We start from the raw sequence: 21655 nt of genomic DNA, 5'->3' as shown, positions 1-21655 counted from the left end.
CTATAAGGTCAGTTGGCCTGGAACAAAGAAGGGGGTGGAGTCAGGACAAAAGCTGCATGAAATTTGATTTAAAGTTCACTAAATTAAACACACTCCCCATATACTTAACAATTTTACATTTCAGTTAAAATTTCAATTTGGTGACAATTTTTGAAGAAGCCCTGGGGATGCATCCAAGGCTTTAAGAGCCTGGGCCTTAACTTGTGCAACTCTGCCAAATAAGAAACAGACAGGAGAAAATGTGAGGATGCTACTTCTTCATGTGTAAGGACAGTCCAGCAGTAGAAAAAAGCGGGGAGAGGCTTTAGAGCAAAAAGGATAGTCCAGGGAACCTGCCAAACCCACATTTTTGTGTCCCTCAATACTCTTCTTCCAGCTGAGAAATGACCGGGGAAGAGATATAGCCAAGACTTAAGCAGAGAGCCTATGAACTTCTTTACTGCTATAGACTTCTATGGAGACCAGGGTTGCAACAAAAAGGTTATGTTTGAAATCAGACTCCCATCAATGAGATGATCACCTGTAGGGCTTTTAGTGCTTAAGAAATATTGGATAAAATTGTACATGGTGACCACATCCTATATAAAGAGTTTTATATTTGGAGTATGCAAAATGTGTAATTTTGAATCATTTGATCCCAAAATGTTGTGAAATATGGTTGTTCTGAGCATACTGGATGTGTTCTGAACTCAAGGCAAATGGATGTTAACCTTAGAATCCCTCTAAGCAACCTATCTTGTCCTTGAAATAGCACTTACCGCAGTTTTGCATTGGAGCAGGAAATTTTTTGAAAGTTCAAGCTCAAAACAGGTAAAATTGAAAATTTTGCACATTTTAAATTATCAAGAAGAGGTAAATCTCCTGAGAAAAAGCAGCTACTGCCCAAAAACCAGTTTCATCTAACTTCAGTACTTGATGCAGAAATGAGATTCCTACAGTTGTGCAAAGAACAATTTAATTGAGCCATGAAACATATTGCAATCACTTGCAATAATGTTCATTTTCACAATAAGCATAAACTCATATGCTTGGAACTGAAGCAAGTAGCAAACAGGATAAGAGCAACAACAGGACTATTACACCAAAAATGGGACTATTACTGAAAACTCCAAGATCTGTAGAAGTAGATGTTGTGGTAAATGCCAGCTCTGATGGCTCCACCATGCCCTTGTTAGCCCTGATATTTATTTCCGTGTCCTAGTTCCCTAGTTATCAGCCATTGTCTGAGCAGTCTTTGGTGGACCCTTGACTATCAAGATATATATTGTTCCTGTATCTCACCTACACTTCCCTCTACCCATGGTCGAAAAACTAGGTTGTCCTCTTATGTTCTTTTCTTCTACAATACTTGCATTCCTTTTCTGGTTATGGTAGAAGAGGGTATCTAATGGTACAATACAGTCTGAATCCCAGAAGAAGCAGAAGAAACACATTTATCTCCTCTGTTTATGAGTCCAGTTCTCTAATGAGGCCAACCTCACCCTGGGGAACCTGCAAACCAATACACTTGCTGAAACATTATAAACTATTTGTAAATGTCACATTTGTATATTGTTCACTACCCAACAAATGATACATGTGATAATTGTCATTAGGTACAATCAGCTTTAGTAGATGTAGCATGCAAATTCTTTAAGCACATAGGAGGAGGAGCCAGTAATTCTGGGACTTCTAGCTGAAGGCTCCTGTCTCTAAAATACCACTTATTCTCCCTAGTACCCAGCCTAAATCCAAAAAATCAGAGTGCAAGTTATATTTGTCAAGAAAGAACTTGTAAGCAGGTCAATCAAGGGACAGAGCTCAACCTGCTGGTCCTCTATGCCTCAACGGCTCTGAGATGTACCCCTCTAGGAGGACAAATTAATGACTAGGAGATTCATGCAGTAACAGATCTTTTATTGCTTTCTTTGCTACTTAAGAGTAACAATTCACAAAGAAACTTGATCATTACCTATAATATTCACACAGAAAGAGAAGCACCTTTCCTACCTAATGCTTTCTCAAACAACCCTATTTTTAAAATAATAATGTATTATTTTTAATGTTACAACGAAAAGAACAAGGACTGCAGATTCTGAAGTTCAGAACTGAGACCACAGAACCATCGAGTATTTCAAAAGTTAGTTATATCAGTCCAGAGCATAGTTAAGAAATCTGCAGCATCGATTCACCCGATTCACTCTTCTTCAGTTTTGAAAACCAGCCCCGTGGCTACAAGGACCAGCGATTCTAAAAGAGTTTGCCTCCAGCGGATGCTTTCAGAGAATGTATGTGGGAATACCTCTTTGGGTTCATACACCCAGAAGTAGTAGTCTCGCTGATCAACAGTGTGTCATACCTACACGACAAAATCTGAGGAACATGTTTTCTGGTTCATGGCTGAAAGACCCAGTAAAATGCAAAGTTCCCTCCTACCTTCAGATCTGAATAGGTCGTTGGATGGACAAGTCTCAGGGCTGCTGCCCGAGCAAGCTATCTATCTAGCTGCCAATTAAGAAACCTTTTCAGAAGTTGAGCTTTTAATTCTAGCACTCTCACACGTTATGCTCTGCTCTGCTCTGCCCTTAAAGATAAAAATCCCCCAGAAACCGAATACGGTAGACCTCGAATTTCCTCCGTTACAACTCCATGATTTAGTATGAAATCCTTACCCCATGATGACCAATGAAGACGTGCCGTGCGCGTTGCTTAGCAGATCAATTCTTGAAAGGATTTTTCCCCGTTTCCTACGCTGCGAGCGCACCCCGGCCAGTTATTAATCCTGACAGTCCTCTCCAGCCAATTTTCTGCCTTTTCCAGGTGGTCTTACGTGCCTTCTTCGGCCGGATTTTAAACACTGAAGTCCACAGGCATTTGGGAATGTAGAAGGGATTTTGAAAAAAATCGCAACCCTTTCGAGGGGGAGGAGGAGGAGGAGGAGGAGAATCTACCTAGGGCATCAGCACGAGGAGACCCTCCCTCATAGCCTCCTAGAGCCCGTCTTCTTCACCGAGCCCCCTGCACGAAGGGGTCCAGGGAGAGCTCCAGCTCCCTGACAGGAGGAGGCGGACAAGGAGGAGGTAGTAGCAGAGGCAGCGGCGGCGGCAGCACCAAGCCAATCCTCCTTCTGCGGGGAGAAGGGGAGGCACTCGCCCGCCTCTAGCAGGAGGATTAAAACATCCACAGCAGCGCGGATGCCTAAGCAGTTTGTTGAAATGCCCGAGAACAACGGGCGCCCGGATCGCGGTCCGTCTCAGGTACAGAGCAGGGTCGGGAGGCTTGCGGCGTGCGCAGCGCTCCGCGCCGCCCTTCCTTCTAACACCCCCGGCGGCGGCGGCGGCAGCAGCAGCAGCAGCAGCGAGAGAATGGGGGGTGTCGCTTCATTTTTCCAAGCAGCAGCAGCAGCAGCAGCCGGCGGAAGAAGCCCCCTCGCCGGCGCTGACATCGGGCTCCGGTAGACCGGTGGCTGAGGCAGGGCACGGGCCACGCATCCCCCCCAAGGGCGGGAGGGGTTTACGGGCAGACGACGAAGCGGGAAGGCAGCGGAGGCAACGCGGGAGGAGGCAGCGGCAAAGGAGCCGCGGTCCTTCCCACGGCAGGGCAGGGCAGGGCAGGGCAGGGCAGGGCAGGGCAGGGCCCCTTCAATCCCACCCGCTTCTGCAGCGGGACAGCCTCTTCCTCCGTCTCGTGTCCAGCAGATCAATCATGAGCAGCAGCCAAGCAGGAGGAGTGGCAGCGGCAGCGGCGGCGCCGGGAGCAGCAGCGCCCCTCTCGCCCCTCGCTGCAGCAGCGGGGCCAAAGCGCGGGCTGCAGCGGCAGGAGGATGGGGGGGCGGCTGCCTCTCCAGCACCTCCGACGCGGAGCTTCCCGGCCCAGGGCCTCTGCGCGCCCGGCGGCTCGGGCTCCCCGCCCCTCCTCACACCTCCTTCCGCGCCCGCGCACACGCCTCCGCGCTCGGCCCGGCGGCCACTCGCTCCCTTTCCGGGGTCCCTGCGCAGGGCACCGAAGAAGCGCGCCCTACTCCCCCCACGCCCGGGGCCTGAGAGGGCAGGAGGAGCCGAAGGCGGAGCGGAGGGCGCCCGCTCTCGCTTCGCTCTTACCCTCCTCCTGGCCCCCGCAGCCACCAAAAAGGGGGAGAGACGGGAGGGAGAGTGGAGCGAACGACCTCCACCTATTGCCCCGCTCAGGCCCAGCTTTCCCGGCGAGGGTGCGCGGCGCAGTCTCCCTCGGCTACTCCGCGGCCACGGACCCCCACGCGGTAGCAGCACTTGCTGATTCTGCCTCCATCCTCTACTTGGGGACCTTTAAATACGACACGTCACCACGTTCCCCTACGCACTGTCGTCACACACTGTTCCCGGGGCTGACGTCATTGGGGTGCGGGGGGGGTGATGTCAGAATCCTACATGCCGCCGGAAGCGCTTCTATAATAAGGAACAGAAAAGAAGGACGCGGGAATGAAAATAGAGGGGTTGGTCGGAGTCCGTCCAACACATCTCCAGGAATTGGATAAGCTCCTGGAACTTCGTCTAACCAGCCACTTCCGTAACTGTCCTTAAAAAATGTGTGTGCTAAAAACGAAGAGGCTTGTTTTGTTTTTTAATCTTAAAGTTCCCGAAACGAAAATGTACCAAGAAAATAGCGATTGCTTTTTTCTGCGGTAAGCTAAACCCGAGCTCTACCAACTAAGACACTTACTGGTATTTTCACTGCAGAAGTCACTACTGAAATATGTTCATCTTAAAAGTTGTATGCCACTTAGCAAATTTTACTAGAAAATTTACTCATGTACACTTAAAATAAAGAATAAAAGGTGATTCAGTGAGGCTGGAGAGGACAATGTGAAATCACAATTACAGTAATTTGGGAATGATTTTGTTTTGAAAATGGATTGTAACAAACAGCAAAAATATTTAAAGTAAAAATAGCAATCCATTTAAGTCTTTATAATTTTTATGATCTTGCCAAGGAAAATGCAGGGACTTGTCCAGACAGTCTTCAGGAGTCAGCACTGACTCAAGTATATGTATACATTTTTATGAATCACCTATAATTTTCTCATTTTGAAATTTGTTTTTCTGTTGGGGCAACTGTACTTATTTTTCAAGTCCTTTGGTTTTAGTTCTCTTGATCTACTGTACTCTAATTCTCTCAATTCACCTATTGAGCAGAGGCTCAACTACACTGTACAGACCACAGTGGTTCAATATACAAAACCAAATAAACCACATAATGACTCACTGCGATGAGTGAATCCCGCCCTTGGAAGCCAGTGCTTTGAGCGCTCAGATTCAAACCTCTGAACAACTGATGGCAGAAGCCCTAAACCATCACATATAAGCATCCTTTCAGAGAGAGGTGGGATAGTAGAGCTTAACCAACATCTTGGCTGGGACAAACTGCTGATGTGCCCTTGAACTCTTCCAGAAGTGCTTCTGTCTACAGCAGCTGAAGTGGCGTATCACTATGGAATATGTTTATTTATTTGCCAAAATCTGTATGCTCCCTACTATTCTGATTCTAGGTAGCTTGCAGCATATAAGATAAAACATTCATAAAATCTACTTATAAAACCAATACATAATAAAACTATTATAAACTATAAATAAACCCGTAGCTGCTGTCAGGTTCTCTTGAGGAGAACTGCTCAAGAAGGCTGAGATTCTCTGAAGGTTCTCTTGAGGAGGGTTGCTTTCATCATCTTCAGAAACATCATCAGGACAATACCTAACCTCAGGGGTGAGGCAAACTGCTTCAGAAGAAGGGCTATTATTGAAAAAAATCCATCTCTGAGTCCCCTGATTGCTTTCAGGGTGGGTACCCAGAGTATCCTCTTCCAATAAGATTGTCTAGCTCAGATAGGTTCTACATGAAGAAGGCAGTCCCAAAGATAACAAGGGCCCAAGCTGTAAAGGGCACTATAGGTGATTACCAGCACCTTGGATTGGGCTCAACAGCCTCTTGGTAGCCAATTGTAGAAAGCCAGGGAGTTGGCCTTGAAGCAAATATTCAGAAACAAAGGACAGAAGCCTTCCTTAAGTCCTGGAAAAGGAGATAGTATTAAGAAGAGACTCAGACTGACTCCTCCCTGACTCACTGGAGTATAATGTTTCATTACCTGTCTAGATAGTGTAGTAGGTAGATGGGTAACAAAATGTCTGCAAGAAAACAACCAAGCTCAGAGAACCCCAAGGACTCCACAAAACATTTGCACACTGCTTGGCTACTATGCACTGTTGCAGGAGCTTTGCTCCCCTCCATACCAGCCCCTGCCCTCCATGGCCATTTTTTGTTACAACTTCACCAGTGAAATAATGAAAACCTGGGGGTTTTGTGTTTGTTTTTTGTTTACAAGGTCAGTAATGAAATAGTGAAATGAGAGACATGCCTTTGTTTTGTTCTTTAATTGGGTGAAACTGGCAAGAGTTCTGCCATTTTTCCCTTCTGCCCAAGTGACAGAAAAGAATGTAAAACAGGTACTGTATGTTTTCTTTCCTTTATTTTCTTAATTTACTGGTCCAGGAGAGGTAAAGAAGGTGAATTCACCTATAGGGGCTGTGGTAAATGCAGTCCAGACAGAACTTCAGGACATCACTGGAGGCAAAGCAAAGGAAGGGGTTGAAATCTGGGAAAAGCCACTTCCTTTCCAGCAGATTTACATGCAGAAGTCAGCAGCTTAAGGCTGCAATGTGGAAAAAGCCTTATTTAAATTATGTTTTACTGCACATGTAAGACTGGTTCTTCCCTGCCACCCCTTTCATTCTTACAAGGAATACGTAGGAATTACCTGTAAGGTACAGGAACAGACTATACAGGCTATTGAGAAATGAGTTTGAATTCCCAGTCCTTAACTGGAAGAGAGCCAGTTTGGTCTAGTGGTTAAGGGACCAGGCTAGAAACTGGGAGATCATGGGTTCTAGTCATCCCTTAGGCACAAAACCAACTGGCTGACCTCTCAGCCCTCGGAAGGAGGCAATGGCAAACTACTTCTGAAAAACTTTGCCAAGAAAACTGCAGGGACTAGTTCAGGTAATTGTCGGGAGTCAACACTGACTCAAAGGCACCAAAAAACCCCCAAAACAAAACTGGAATTTGCCCAGTTTTCAGATACATGCCTTTCCTTGTATAATCTTCTTTTGTCTTTGAGCATCAGGCAAGAAAGCCACAATAAGCTATTCTGCAAAATCCCAGGTGCCTTCACTTGTGTATTTTTTCTTAGAATTTAGACCCTATGTAACAAAACATTAACTAGTTAATTTTATATTTCACATTATTTTAAAATCTTGATCATTCTTCTTCCTCCTTCTTCTTCCTACACATTCTCAGTTGGAGCTGGTATTTATTTCTGTTCTCTTATCTACCTTGGAGAACAGCTCACCTGATTGGTCATTCTGCCTGGCTTTCCAGAAGGGTGAAGACATTCTGGGAAAAGGACTCATGTTTCTCAACGGGTACCACTCTTAAGCTTGGAATCCTGCATATCCATGCTAAGAGTTATGATCCACCCCTCAGGCAGTGGCTATTCTACTCTGAAACAATGACAGATGATGCTCAGACAATTCTGAAATTATTTGAACCCCAAATAGATGACATAAAATTATTGCCCTGTGGGTTGTTATCAAGGCCCACCCATTAGCTTGCATGGAGCCAACCACCCTTTGTCTCCCAAAAATTGTTTTTGTAATCAGTTGTTCTATCTGATTGCAACAGAGGAACTGAATTTCTCGCCTTTTCTTTTTCCAGAAATGTTTTCTTCAGTGGATATTCTAGTAGGTCATTAACATTTCTGAGATGATGTCTAAAGTTGCTTTATTGTTTCTTCATCTTTAGACATTAACGATGATGATGTAGAATTTCTCATACCTAATTAGTCTTATTATTCGAAAGAACTATATATCTAGAAATAAATAGTTGTTGCTGTTGTTCTTCAAGAATTCACACACTGTGATAATAACAGTATAATAGTGGAATTTATTCTTTCTTGGTACTCTTTGAATCATATATATGTAATATGTCCTCGCGATGTTTTAGTGCTGTCACTACACATTCTTCAGACCTCTTGAAAGTCCAAAAGACTCAGTGACCATCCCATGGAAAACTTTTCAGCAATATCCAGAACCCACATTATTTCAGATTTAAGGATCACACATTCCCAATGTGGTAAGAAGAAAGGCTAAATTATTCTTATAAATGCCACCAACCCATATGGGAAGTAGAATTGAAGTTATTCTTTTTCAAATTCTGATTGCTACTGAAAACCATGTCTCATAGGAGTAATTTACATCACTATTTTTAGACCTTCTTTCCCTGAAGTATTTCAATGTGTGTAACAGAATGAACAAAGACAATAAGATGGGAATTCAGCTTTTAAGTTTCAGCACAATGTGATTTAATGAAGCTATTTAATTGCAGCGGATATATACTCCTTGACTTCCATCAGGCATTCAAATCCTAAGAAGTATATGGATCTCACCTACATGACCAAAAAAATGGTGAGGTCATACTTCTCATGAACATCTCCTTTCAAGCAGCCTCATTGAATAAGTATATTCCAATATTAGTTACACAGGTAGAAACAAATATTAATTTTAATCATAAAACAAATTACTATCTACTGCATAGTATTCTTATTTCTGCTGTGAAATACTGTAGGTTTTCATCTTTCTCTCTGCTGATATTTATGTTGCAGTTTGTTGTTTGATATTTTATTTCATCCTCATGAGCCCAAGAAAAATGTTTGGGGGAAGTTACAGAAACTGTTGCAAATAATTATTGATTACTGTTACATCTTAAAAATTAGTAAGCCTGTTATTAGCTGTCTCTTTGACTGATTTTTGTTCTAACCTCTGCAGGTTAATCTCTCACATAGCTAAAAGTTCCTTCCATTCTTTCTTACTTTACAACCAAGATGAGACTCCATCTTCTGTAGGCTCATCCCTGATTTGGGCATGCCGATTGGAAATTGTGCCTCTTGTAACCCCCAGCCTGATCTGCAGATCCTCATTGTCATATACAAATTGTATGGAAAATTGTTTTAGAGACTTTTTCACTTGCAAAGCTGAGACTCAAAGCCCACTTGGATATGTGAAACTTGGTGCATATTATAAAAATATGGATATAAAGTTAACATAATAAAATACTGGTAAACCTACAAGCAAATATTAAACACTCTTTTAAGGAAAAATAATAAAATGATAGTAACTGTTACAAAATTCCTGAAAATAAATACATTAAAGATTTCATAGATATGTGCCTTCACTTAAAAAGTAGCACTGGTATACATTTATATTTATATATTACTTATTTTATTATTTATAATTATTTATCGCAGGAAGTTGATTCCTTAGGTATGATGCAATGAAACTTTCTGTATGGTTTTTGCTATTAACTTTTATTGTCCTCTTCCTCCATGGTTCACAGCACATTCCTTCACTCCCTACATCAGTGGTAGATCTTGGGGCTTTCCGGGGTTTGCTAAACTACAACTTCCAGCATCCCTCACTATCAACTGTGCTAACTAGGACAGCTGCTGGTGGTTGTAATTCAGCAATGTCGTAGTAAACCATTGCTATTTAAAATTGAAAAGCTAAGCGGAGTTGGCCCAGATTAATACTTGAATGGGGGCCATCTTGGAAGTTCAAAGCTGTTGGCTAGATTGAGAAAGAAAAAAAATATCCCAGGAAAAGACAGTGACAAACAGTATCTGTCTCATGCCAAGAAAAACATGTGGCCATGTCCATTTAGTCACCAGGAATCGAAATGCACTCAGAGATTAATTTGATTTTACCACAGACATTGCAACCTGCTTTAGGAACTGAACTAAACAATTAATCCAGGAGACGCAGTCCAATACAGATACTAACCCAAACTCTCTGCATCGAACAGATGTTTGTATAGATTAAAAAAAAGTGTTAGGTACAGCAGATAAGGAAAAGGAATATAATCCTTGCATGTCTGCAACAGTTCTGGTTAAAATTGTTCTTCTGAAATTGGAGGAATGGTGCCCTACGTTACTGTTCTGTGAGTGATAATTCTAATACCCTGTCATCACAGAAACCAGAACTGTCTTCCACATTATTTAAAATATGAATTTTGCAGCCAATCTTTCAAAGGTGAATGTCAACCTGTAAGCCTCCCACTGTTGTTGAATTGTGATTTCCAACTTCCCTTATTATTGTTAGTCTTAGGAGCTGGCTTTGTTGAGGGTTGTAGTTCTAGTACATTTTGAGGATCACAGCTTTCTTTTTATGCTGTAAAGGAATGTGTTTATACATAAAATCCTATAAAAATATCCATCTCGATAGTTAACAGACTTTCAGTAAACATTCTAACAGATAACAATTTAGCAGAAGTATCACAAAATATAGAAACAATACAAAGATGACAGAGACTTCGGCAGAATTTATTTGTTTTGGCTAATGACGTGTTCCAAAATATCAAAAGCACAGTGGAACCATTGCTATAAATTCAGGCAATAATGTACATACAAAACCTAGAACAGTCCCCAGATGTCATATAATTCAAAACATGGTGATTGGACTTAACCATGGTCTGTTTAACAGCGGTTGATTGAATAAATGACAGTTGGCCATGTTCTCTGAAACATTACATTAAAACCAAACAAATTGTATCAATGTTAGTGATATTAATCAGCACAGTCCCTGAAAACACTACAGAAAGTAAGAAAACAATGTGTAAAAATTCTGCTGTTTGTCCTTTATAGTTCTGTATTACCTAGTCATTGCAAATATATGTCACTTGGTTATTTTAGAGCCTTCACTTGTTTAGGATTGCATGTACCAGGAATCCTGTCATCTGGATCTGCTAATGGATTCCTATAAGGGGAAACACTTGCAAGACAAAAGCGTTCACATGTTGTTAGCAATAGCAATGCACACGTTGTTTTCTTAGGTTTTGTATGCTGTAATGGCCAGATAAATAAACTGAATTTATGAGATTCTAAAACTGATTGCTGAGCAACCTAGTCACCATACATCATTGGAAATGTTTATAAAGCCACACTTCAAAGTACTAATGGACAAATATGATATATTTCCACAATGGTGATCATGAATCAACTTCAAAACACTGGAAAACATATAGACATATCTGGAAAACAATTATTTAATAGGTTAAGCATTTGATTGATATTGACTTTTTATCTTATTGGATAAAATTAAATAAATAAATACAACAGATTATCTGGACCCCTTTCAGTCGGGATTCAGGTCTGGATATGGGACAGAAATGGCATTGGTTGTGCTTTTTGATGATCTCTGGCAGGAGTGGGATGCGGGTAGCACATCCATCCTTGCTCTACTTGACCTCTCTGTGACTTTTGATACTATTGACCATGGTATCCTTCTGGACCGGCTTTGGAGGTTGGGAGTGAGGGGCACTGTGTTGTCCTGGTTCACTTCCTTCCTCTAAGGCTGTTCTTAGTCAGTGTTGATTGGGGGTGAGAGGTCCGGCCCACAGCCCCTGCTTTGTAGGGTTCCACAGGGGTAGGTGCTTTCTCCACTCCTGTTTAGCATTTGCATGAAGCCTCTGGATGAGATAGTCTGTCACCGTGGGTGAGATATCATCAGTGTGCAGATCATACTCAGTTGCACATCTCTGCCATGGTGAGTTAAGTGATGCTGTGACCGCCCTTCTCAGTGCCTGGAGGCTGTTGAGGTCTGGATGGGGAGCAACAGGCTGAAGCTGAACCTTGGCAAGACAGAGTGGCTTTGGGTTTGGGGCTCTTTGGTCCTTGGAGAATTACCATCTTTGGTCTTGGATGGGGTTGCACTGCCCCAGATGGACCCAATGCGCAATCTGGGGGTTCTCCTGGACTTGTGACTCCTGCTCAAGGAGCAGGTGGCAGTCGTGGCCAGGAGGGCCTTTGTGCAACTGCGAGTTGTGTGGCAGTTATGCCCATTCCTGGACCAACATGCCCTTCTCACAGTCATCCATGCCCTAGTCACCTCCCATTTGGACTATTGTAACATGCTCTACATGGCGCTGTCCTTGAGGAGTATCTGGAAGCTTCGGTTGGTTCACAATGTGGTGGCCTGCAGAGTTTTGCACAAGCCTAGATTTGCAGATGTGTCACCTCTTTTGCAGGAGCTGCATTGGTTGCCAATTTGCTTCTGGGTCCAGTTCAAGGTGCTGGTTATCACCTTTAAATCCCTACTTGGCTTGGGTCCTGGTTAGCTGAATGACCACCTTTGCCCAGTTACATCTACCTGGCCCACTAGAGCAGGGAGCCAGGGTATGTTGTGGGTCCCTTCAAAGAGAGAGGTACATCTAGTGGGACCAAGAAAAAGGGCGTTCTCCGTGGTGGTTCCCTCTCTATGGAATATCATTCCCCCAGAGATAGGACTGGCCATATTGATACTTTTCTGGAAGGCCCTGAAGACGTGGTTTTGTCAACAGACGTGGGGACTCAGGTTGATACGAAGCTGATCAAATGGTTAAGCTGAGTGTGTTGCCACCAGGGGTGGGGGTGGGGTTACTGGTTTTGTATTATGGGTTTTAATTCTATAAAGTCACCATGTGTGAGTTGGGCAGCCATATAAATTTGTTTAATAAATAAATAAACTTTGCTGTTAGTCAAATTAATTCAATATCAATTGATATGTACTAGTCAAAATTGTTTTGCTGTTCAGTTGACTTGTTTCAGTTATAAACAAGGATGCAGCCAGTATCAGGAAGCTATAATTGCTAACAGCCAACCATGGCAGACATTTCAAGACAAAAAAAATAAAGAAAAGAAAAAAATCCCATCTTTCTCATACATTAAAAAGGAAAAGGACCTGCAGCGGTTAGAGAAGTACCATTCATTCAGTGACCATTCAGTTACGATAGCGCTGAACAAATGGTACTTAAGCTTGGTCCTCAAAATTATAACTATTGGAGTGTCCCTGTGGTCATGTGATCAAAATTCAGGCACTTGGCAGACAACCCACATTTACAACTGCAGGATGCGTTTCAACAACCCCCACCTGCCTATCTTCCCCCCATCTCTGCTCTTTTGGCCCTCTGTATTCTGTGGCCCCTTCTGCCCTGCACTGCCCTTCACCATCTTCTTGCTCCCACTGCTGACGAAGCGTGCCTGGCTTGGCTCTCTGCAAGGCAGCTGCTGGCCACATGAAACCTTCTTCCTGAGGTCACACAGTAGTTTTCTTCACACCGCCCTGCGAGTCAGGGGTTTCTTGGCATGCTGTAGGTCTAGGGTTTTTTGGCAAACCAGAGTTCTGGGGTTTCTTGGTGCGTGCAGCTCAGGGACTTCTTGGCATGCCGTGGCAACAGGGCTTCTTGGCATGCCATGGCATGCCATGGCAACGGAGCTGGTTGCCATGTCACAGGGCTTGAGGCGGCAGTCCTCGGTGGCAGTGGTGAGCCCAGTGGAGGGGAGGAAGAACAAAATGATTGCGGGACAAGGAAGAAGGTCTGCTGGGGGTGGTGTCAGGGGAATACAGTGACCTCTTCATGCTGCACAGGGCAGCCAAAAGGGCAGAGATGTGGGGGGAAATAAGCGGGTGGGAGGAGTTGAAGGGGAGGCAGTCCCTTGCCTTGGAAGAACCAAGGTTAGGGGCTGGGAGGGACCAAGCCAGGAATGGCTTGGATCGGGGTGGGCCGTCACCTAATGACCTGTGGGATTCATTTAACGACAGCAAGAGGGACTGTGGAACTGCCATCACTAAGTGGGGCAGTTACGTGATGTTTCTGTTAATGACTGCTTCACTTAGCAACAGAGTTGCCAGTCCCAGTTAGAGTCATTAAGTGAGGACTACCTGGTATGTCAAAAATAATGCTCCTGACATATCTATTTGGTTCATTTTCAATTTAGAATCAGGTAAGTTGGAGTCACTTATTTATTTAATATTTAACAGCTTTTATATGCCACTCCAATCTAAAGATTCTGAGTGGTGTACAAAAGGACTATATAGAGTTACTACCTCTCAAGACCATAAACTAATAATAAGTTAAAGGCCACCCACAGTTCTTCCTTAAGGGCCAAAGGCCCACTTGAACAAAACTATTTTAAATCCTTTGCGAAATGATAACAGTGAAGGGATTCAGCATATCTTCAGGGACAGTGAATTCTGGCCCACAGCCCTCTCACCTCCTGTGAGGGTGAGATCTTACGTAGGCCCCATTTCTAGATGGTTGGACAGGACAGGCATAATCATATTTAGGTTTTTAAAAAAATATATATATGATTTTTACTGAAGAATGCTTAAGAGAATAAAAACAATACAATTTTTTTAAAAAAAGTAAAGAAAAGTAAAGAAAAGTAACAAGTAAGTAAAAAAAAACGATAGAAAGAAAGAAGAGAAAGAGAAAAAGAAAAAGAAAAGAAAAAGTTATAAAGAAGCGGCTTCCAATGTTCGTAACAGCAGTTACAAGCACATTTGTATTTTACCCTCTCTCTCTAAGGTTACAACATAGTTTCCTTCTTTCCATAATTTATCCTTTCTAATCATCAAACCCATAAATGACAAGTTCATTTTTTTCTTTTTTCAGCAAAAAGTGTGTAAGGGGTTTCCAGTTGCTAATAAATGTAGTTATTCTCTTTTCTCTCACAATCATATTTAGTAAGACAATTCCTGATGTACGCCAATGCACAACTGAATACCATCAATGTACTAATGAATCTTCCCCATTGCTTTGGGCTAGTTTGGTATTCCCAAAAGGGAAGTGGGGAAGAGGGCTGTCTTGTCTTTTTTGATTTTTGCGGGGGAGGGGAGGAAATGACTAGAAAACAAAAAAAAGGCTTCCTATAGGATTCAAGTGAGACTATCAATGGCTACTTTCCAAGAGAGAGTCACAGTGATGCCTGGCTTATGGCTAATCTATTAGGCCTGCTTGATAAGCAGTTTGCTTCCCCATCCATCCCAAAATGAAATCTGGACACCTTCTCAAGAATTTCACCTTAGAGTTGGCTGGGAGAGAAAAGTTTATGGATAACGTTAAAGCCAAATATTAAAGCTGTGAGCCAAATCCTCTTGATTACTTCTTCCAGGAGCTTCATCAGACATTAATGAAGTTGGAAAGGGGATGGAACCTGCAGTATCCAATAAACCAAAATCCACAGGTTCCAAACAGAAACCATCCAATGCAATTTCATGAAACTGACCATCAAGAAGCAATAAGGGATACTGTTGTATTCTTCCTTTTAAGCCTCAATCAGGCTGCCAGCATAGAGCATAGACAGCATGACCAATGATAAAAACATCCATGTTTGGAGGATGAAACCATGCCATCTAAGGAAGTAATGAAGCAAGGGACCAGTTTCAATATTAACAGAATATTTTGTTAATCTGATTACTCTTTATTGATCATAAGATTCTTGAATTATTAAATTTATCAACCAACAATTAATTATTATAGACTACACTATATCCTTATATTGTTGCTATAGAAACTTTGATTTTAAGTTATCTTCTGTTTTCACATTTAAAATTTTAGTATTGCACGAGGGTTTTTTTTTTTCGCACTGGTATTTTTGCCAACAAAGGAATATTTAGGAGCTTGGCATTTCTAAAGTGGCTAATGTTATAATTAATTTGCACAGCAATGTTGCAAATTTTGAAAAGAAATATTAATCCTCAAATAAAATGCCCAAGATGATCCACCTTTAAGAATGGTAGCCACGTTAAGCTTTCTACTGCACCAGCTTCTCAAGAAGGATCTTTCTTCCTATTTATCTGCAACTTTGTGGGGGAAATGTGTAAACTAAAAATAAATAGAGATAAAAAATAAAGCAGAAAATTAATGGACCATAAATACAATAGATGCACACAAACAGATTCCAACAAACAAACCTGCCAAGACCAGTTGATGTATATGTAACTCCAATCTCATGACTTGATGTGGCTGGATTCGCATATTGCACTAAAGGATGATTTGTTTTAATCATTTCATTAAGCCACAATAGCATCATGATAAGACAAAATTAAACAAAACATTTTATTTATTTGTGTATCCCACTGCAATCCCACAACACTTGGTTGCATACAAGATACGAAAAGAAAAAAAGTCAGTAACATTAAAACACAAACAATATATTTTGTTTGAAAAATAATGAACACATATACCATAACAGTAAAAACGAAATAGTAGGAAAATAAAAGAGCAGTAAGTTCATGAAAATCATTGGAATGTTCTCCAGTTAGGCAACTATGTTCAATGAACCATTCTGTCATATAAACAGAATGTCATACAAACCGCAAACAAGTAATCACATTTAAGCCTAGCATATTGTAAAAAGCCAGACACTCCATATGACAGGATGGAGAAGATAAACAGCCTCTGCTATCCTATCATAGGACCTCCCTGATATACAAACTGTACTTGTGGTGATAGCCTATTTGGGAAAAGAACCAGATAAACAGTTTGCCTACACAGAGACTCTAAAGTGGGGAGGCGAGGAGTTGGAATGGACAAAAAAAAAAAAAAAAATAGGAGGTAGTCTGAAGAGGGAGAGAAAGAAGGAAGACAGCTGGTAAACTAGGGGGGATTTGGCGAGTCTCAGGCTGCTAAAGAGGCACAGGTTCCAAGGTGACTTAAGACCATCAAAGAGGAATTGGCATAAGGGTCACTATGCAAGGAGGATGACACATAGTGTGGGATCTATCTACCCTAAACAGATATCCAGAGGAAGAATTGAATCTGAAGATACAAGAAAGGAGATTCAGGTTTTGCTAGCCATGAGAGGTGGCCAGCTAAGTTTTAACTGGAGCTCTTGACTAACTTTGTATGGAATTTCGTATGATGTCAGCACTTATACAAAAGGGGCGGGGCTTTGATTGCACAGTCATGACAGCCATCTTGCCTTTTTAAATGCCCCTCCCCATAGACACCCCTGCCTATGAATAGTCTCCATTGTTTTATAAAATATATTATAATCTCTAAAGTAGTTACAGTTATCTGGCACTAATCACAACCCATGAAATTGAGGAAAAGCATACTTCCTACTGAAGATACCCAATGAGCAGACTGGAATTTACTTCTGAGTCAACATATTTAGATTGCTGTTAAAGAGTCTTACAGTCACCAGAATATTATGTATTGCCTATTTTATAAGGAATAATTTTGGCACAATCTAGTCTTGTCCTGTTATTATTATGGTTCAGGCAGAGCTTGTCTTTGTCTGCAGTTACAGCAAAATCCCAAATCAGTCAAATAGGGCCAAACTTGAAAACTTCTGTATTTTCTTTAGCAAAGGGAAATCCTGATTTGTCCTTTTTAGTGTTCTGAAATACAGGTAGTCCTCAACTTACGACCATTCATTTAGTGACCATTCAAATTTACAATGGCACTGAAAAAAGTAACTTATGACTGGTCCTCACACTTATGACCGTTGCAGCATCCCCAAAATCCCATGATCATTAATTGGGCACTTGGGATATGATCACCATTTGTGACCTTCCCAGCTTGCTTCCGACAAGCAATGTTAATGGGGAAGACAGCAGAGAAGGTTCTAAGTCACAGTCAAGTGATGTCTCACTTAATGACTGTGGAAATTTTCTTAATGACCGTGGCAAAAGAGGTCATAAAATCAGGTGCAGTCACATGATGCCTCACTTAATGACTGCACCCCTTAACGATGAATTTTCCAGTCCCTATTGTGGTCATAAACCGAGGACTACCTGATCCTATATTTTGTGCAATATTGAAGAATATAAGATCAAATATTGAAATTATTCTTTCAGTCTCTACCTATTAATATTGTGGAGGTTCTAACATTAAACTGCATTTCATAGCTTTCATTTTTTTCCATGTAATATTCTGTTCCTGACCTTTCTCTTAAAAATGAATTATAGAAATGCATTTCAATATTACTGAAGGTTTGCAGTATATTTTACAGAAATGTTTTCTTTTTAATAAAGAATGTTTTCTTTACAGCTAAGCTGATCTTTTGCATTCCAACCCATACTTCAAAGTACTTCTAAAAATTGATTATGTGCCATCAAGTTGACTCTTAACCACATAGATAGATTTTCTCTATGATGATCTCTCCCTAATGTGGTTGTTCAGGTCTTCCAACCGTGCATCTATTGCCTCTGTAACTGAATCCATCCACCTTGTTGCTCATTGTCATCTTCTTCTCTTTCCTTCCACCTTTTTCAGAGAGCTAGATGTGTCTGATGTGCCCAAAGTAGGATAATTTGAACCTGGTCACTTATGCCTCGAGTGAGAACGTAACAGTAGGTTTGTTCAATGATCCATTTGCTTGTTTTCTTGGCTGTCCATGGTATTTTCAGGAGTTTTTTCCAACACCAAAGTTCAAAAGCATCAATATACTTTCTATCCTGCTTCTTTGAAGTCCAACTTTGAAATATAATTTTTTTTTCTCCCTTTGTTGATCAGTAAATAAATTTATCTGTAGAACTAATTGCAAATATGTTTTCTGGCAAACTAACAAGACAGACATAACCTATTAGGGTCCTACCCAAATTCTGGGGAGGAAAGCCCAGTAAATTCCATATTACATATGCACAGGACTTGGCTGCATGGTTGCAGTTCATAAGTCTCACTAATCCAGTACAATAGACAAATATGCTACATAGAACAACAGATGGAAGTACTTCTAAATATGCATGCTTATGACTATGCTGAAAAGATTACAGCAGATGCCAATAAATCTAAGAAAAGGTCAAAGATGACTAGATTTATACACTGCACTAAATCATAATGTGGTTTGCTTGATTTTAGCTTATAGCCATGGGCAAGGGACAAAACGTGCATTGTGACATCAGGGTGCAAATACAAAGAGCTGGTGTTTGCACTGCGATATCATGATATGTGTTTTGTCATTTTTCTGTCATTAGCCATTAGTAGTGGATGCCTTTGCTTGAGTTATCTTCTATATCCAGTCATTGTGGCTTGTAAACCATGATTTGTAGCATAGTGTATGAGTTTATGTAATATAATGAGCCATAACTGACCAGGTGACAAATTATAAGGCTAAGATCACTCAAGATGCTAAATGAGATTAAATAAACCTCTCAAACTAGTCCCCACTTCTAGCCTTCTGATGTCTTCTTGTGTACCAGATAGCAGAGCTTGGAAAGCCCTGGGCTACAGCTGGTGTTTCTAAATGTCAGATCTGCCTATAATAAAGCTTTCCTCATTCACAATTTGATTATGAACAAGAGGCAGAACTGGCACATACGACTTAGGTGGGCAAAAGAATGTGTGTGTCATTTATGGAGATGCACCCATTTGGGTTTTGGGTGTTGCAAAAGAATGACCCCAAAGCAGGAAGAAGGAATGGGAATTATCATCCAGGAGGCTCTGCAGGTAGCCAGAGATACTGTTCCACAGATAACTGGTTGTGAGGCCTTGTTTATGAGGTTCAGCTTTTATGGTTACTGACAGGCCTGATCAAGTGAGTGTCAGCCTCAAGAGCTGACAGGCAATCAATCATCTACGGTAGATCAAGCAGACAATGGGCATGAGTAGGTGAGGGCAGACTTAGATGATGAAGGGCCAGATCCTCACAGGGTGCACATGCTGGCAGCTTCAAAGAACAGAGCGAAGATGATCTGCTTAGCTAACTAGAGAAGCAATGGCAATGCCCCTAATTGGGCTGCACCCACAGCTATGGCTACATAGAAGCAGCTGTCAGGACCTGATTCTCCATTGGAAACAACTCTCCAACATTAGCCCTGTATTCCTTATCCTTGCTCTGCTTGTGGACTCCAGGCTTTACAACTCAGACTAGCTTGTGGAACTCTCTAGTGTTGAATCCTGACTTGAAATAGACTACAGTGGTACCTCGGTTCATGAACTTAATTCGTTCCACGATTCTGGTTGCGAACCAAATCAAATTTTCCCATAAGGTTCAATGTAAATAAGGTTAATCCGTTCTGAACCATATGTATTTTTTTTTAACCACAAAAATATGAAACAAAGTACAGTACAGTACAAAGAGAGAGAACACTAACCTTGCTTGAGGCAACAGCAAAAAGCTTCACAGCAGGTGTCTGTCTGCAACTGCGATCTCACCTAGAGGAAGCCACGACCATGTGTCAGAGCAGGGAAGATGACCGCGGGTTGTGGTCGTCACCCAATGCAGAGTTTGTGAACGGAAGCAAAATTTTGCGAACGTTGCTGTTTGCAAACTGAACTGTTTGTGAACAGAAGCGTTCGTGAACCGAGGTATTACTGTACTTGTTTCTCTGTCACTGCCTTGCCCCATTTTCCTGAACCTGTACACCATTAGCTTCCCACATCCTAATCCTGCCTCGTCTCTTATACCTACAAGTCTGGACTGGATTCAATGGACCTCTGGCTCTGGCTCCCTGAACTCTTAGCTTCAACCCACCCTGGCTCTGTGAGCACTGTGCCCTGGCTACCAGGCAAGATCTTGCCTTCCCTGTATTTCTCCTGAAGTGTGTGTGCAACTGCATTCTATCTGCCTTTTTAGTTGTTTGAAGTGCAAAATCAACATCAAACTAGTTGCAACTGGGTTCAGTGTGACTGCTCAGTCTAGGACAGAACCCAAGCTGGGGCTGCAGTTGCTGTTCTAGTTTCCTTGCAGCACAGTGGCATCCCTGTCCAAACTGCTGGACCTCATTGGAAGGGTGGTGTTGGGGTGTCCCAGTCTTGTTGCTTGGGGCGTTCAACTTATCTTTTCTAGGAGGATCACAGCCACCATGAACTTGTCCTAAGTGATTACAGGGGGTTATCCATCAGTTCTGCCTTGAAGCAGTTGAAATGTAATCTGAGAGTGGAGGCTATTTCCATCAGTCCTTTGTCATGGTCAGATCACTTTCCAGTCTCTATGGAGTTTTCTCATGCCGTGACTTTCTGCAGGGGGGAGGGACCTATTCAATCAGTCCACCCCAGACACTTAATGGATCAAAAGGATCAAAGGGAAACTCCTGAAGTGTTTGTGGGTGTTGTAAATAAATACATTCTAAATGTGTTTAGCTAGTTTGTAATCATTTGACCAGGGTGCCAACAGATTTAACACAGGTCAAAACTGTTGCTGATTACTGTAGCTTGTGAGAAAAACATTATTTTAACATCAGTTAAGAGTGATTCAAGGCCTTTTCACATTAGGTCTGAGAACAAGATGGAAGGCAAAGCCACAGGGACGCAGCAGAATATAAATATTGCCAAGGGATGTTGGCACTTTCTTTCTCAACAGCTTTATAGCGTTCCTGCTCATCATTCACACGTATTTAACCACATGAAACATTTAAAATGAGGTAACGAAAGAGACTTCAGAAAAAAATATAATCAACCATTATAGACCTCCCCAGCTCTCTGAACCAGTGGAAACTATTTCTGAATAGTTTCTGAATAATGTTTGCCTAAAATTGGGCTCCTGAAGTTGAGCAGCCTTGAGATTTTGAAAAGAGTGGAATTTTCTGCCCAATGACAATTGTAATTTCCTCGTTCTCTTTAAGAAATAGTTTATTCTCTCTGAGTACTGCGCCTTTACATCGCCCAAAAAGATAGTTACTTAGATGGAAACTCATGCTGATTTTACGTAAGATACGCACGAGACTCGTGAAACTTCATCCTCCGGGAACCGGGAGCATAAGCCCTCTTGAGCGGTCCGATCCACGTGCTCGAACAACGGATCGACTGCCAAAGGCGCATGCGCATAACGGGATGCCGAAGACTTGCGAAGAGCGAGGCTACAGAGGCCGAGCAGAAGAACGGGCGCTTC

At 42.0% G+C, this 21655-nt stretch overlaps 1 protein-coding gene and 1 long non-coding RNA gene across 3 annotated transcripts in view; both read right to left on the bottom strand.

Moving 5' to 3' along the window:
- The window catches only part of HOMER1 (homer scaffold protein 1), a 76048-nt gene extending 71716 nt beyond the window's left edge, over positions 1–4332 (bottom strand). Inside the window, exon 1 of the mRNA XM_088130083.1 lies at positions 2652–4332. Coding sequence (XP_087986209.1) covers positions 2652–2656 — 5 coding nt within the window. The 5' untranslated portion in view covers positions 2657–4332. The remainder of the gene's footprint in view (positions 1–2651) is intronic.
- A 2140-nt stretch (positions 4333–6472) lies between these two features.
- On the bottom strand, positions 6473–21649 carry LOC148213750 (uncharacterized). Of its 2 annotated transcripts, XR_015793889.1 has the most exons (4): positions 21486–21649; positions 19920–19980; positions 15603–15702; positions 6473–14202 (listed from the first exon to the last, which is right to left on the bottom strand). It is a non-coding gene; the product is annotated as an uncharacterized LOC148213750 (long non-coding RNA). The 2 variants fall into 2 exon arrangements; XR_015793888.1 differs by having other exon boundaries at positions 6473–15702; positions 21486–21646.
- Positions 21650–21655: the final 6 nt, after the last annotated feature.

Source organism: Python bivittatus, unplaced genomic scaffold (assembly GCF_059951505.1).
Source record: "Python bivittatus isolate LINGU-HERP-01145 unplaced genomic scaffold, Pbiv_v1 ctg000850_np1212, whole genome shotgun sequence".
In the NCBI taxonomy this organism is placed as follows: domain Eukaryota; kingdom Metazoa; phylum Chordata; class Lepidosauria; order Squamata; family Pythonidae; genus Python; species Python bivittatus.
Note: the sequence above shows the minus strand (reverse complement) of the source record. Positions and strands in the feature narration are given on the sequence as shown.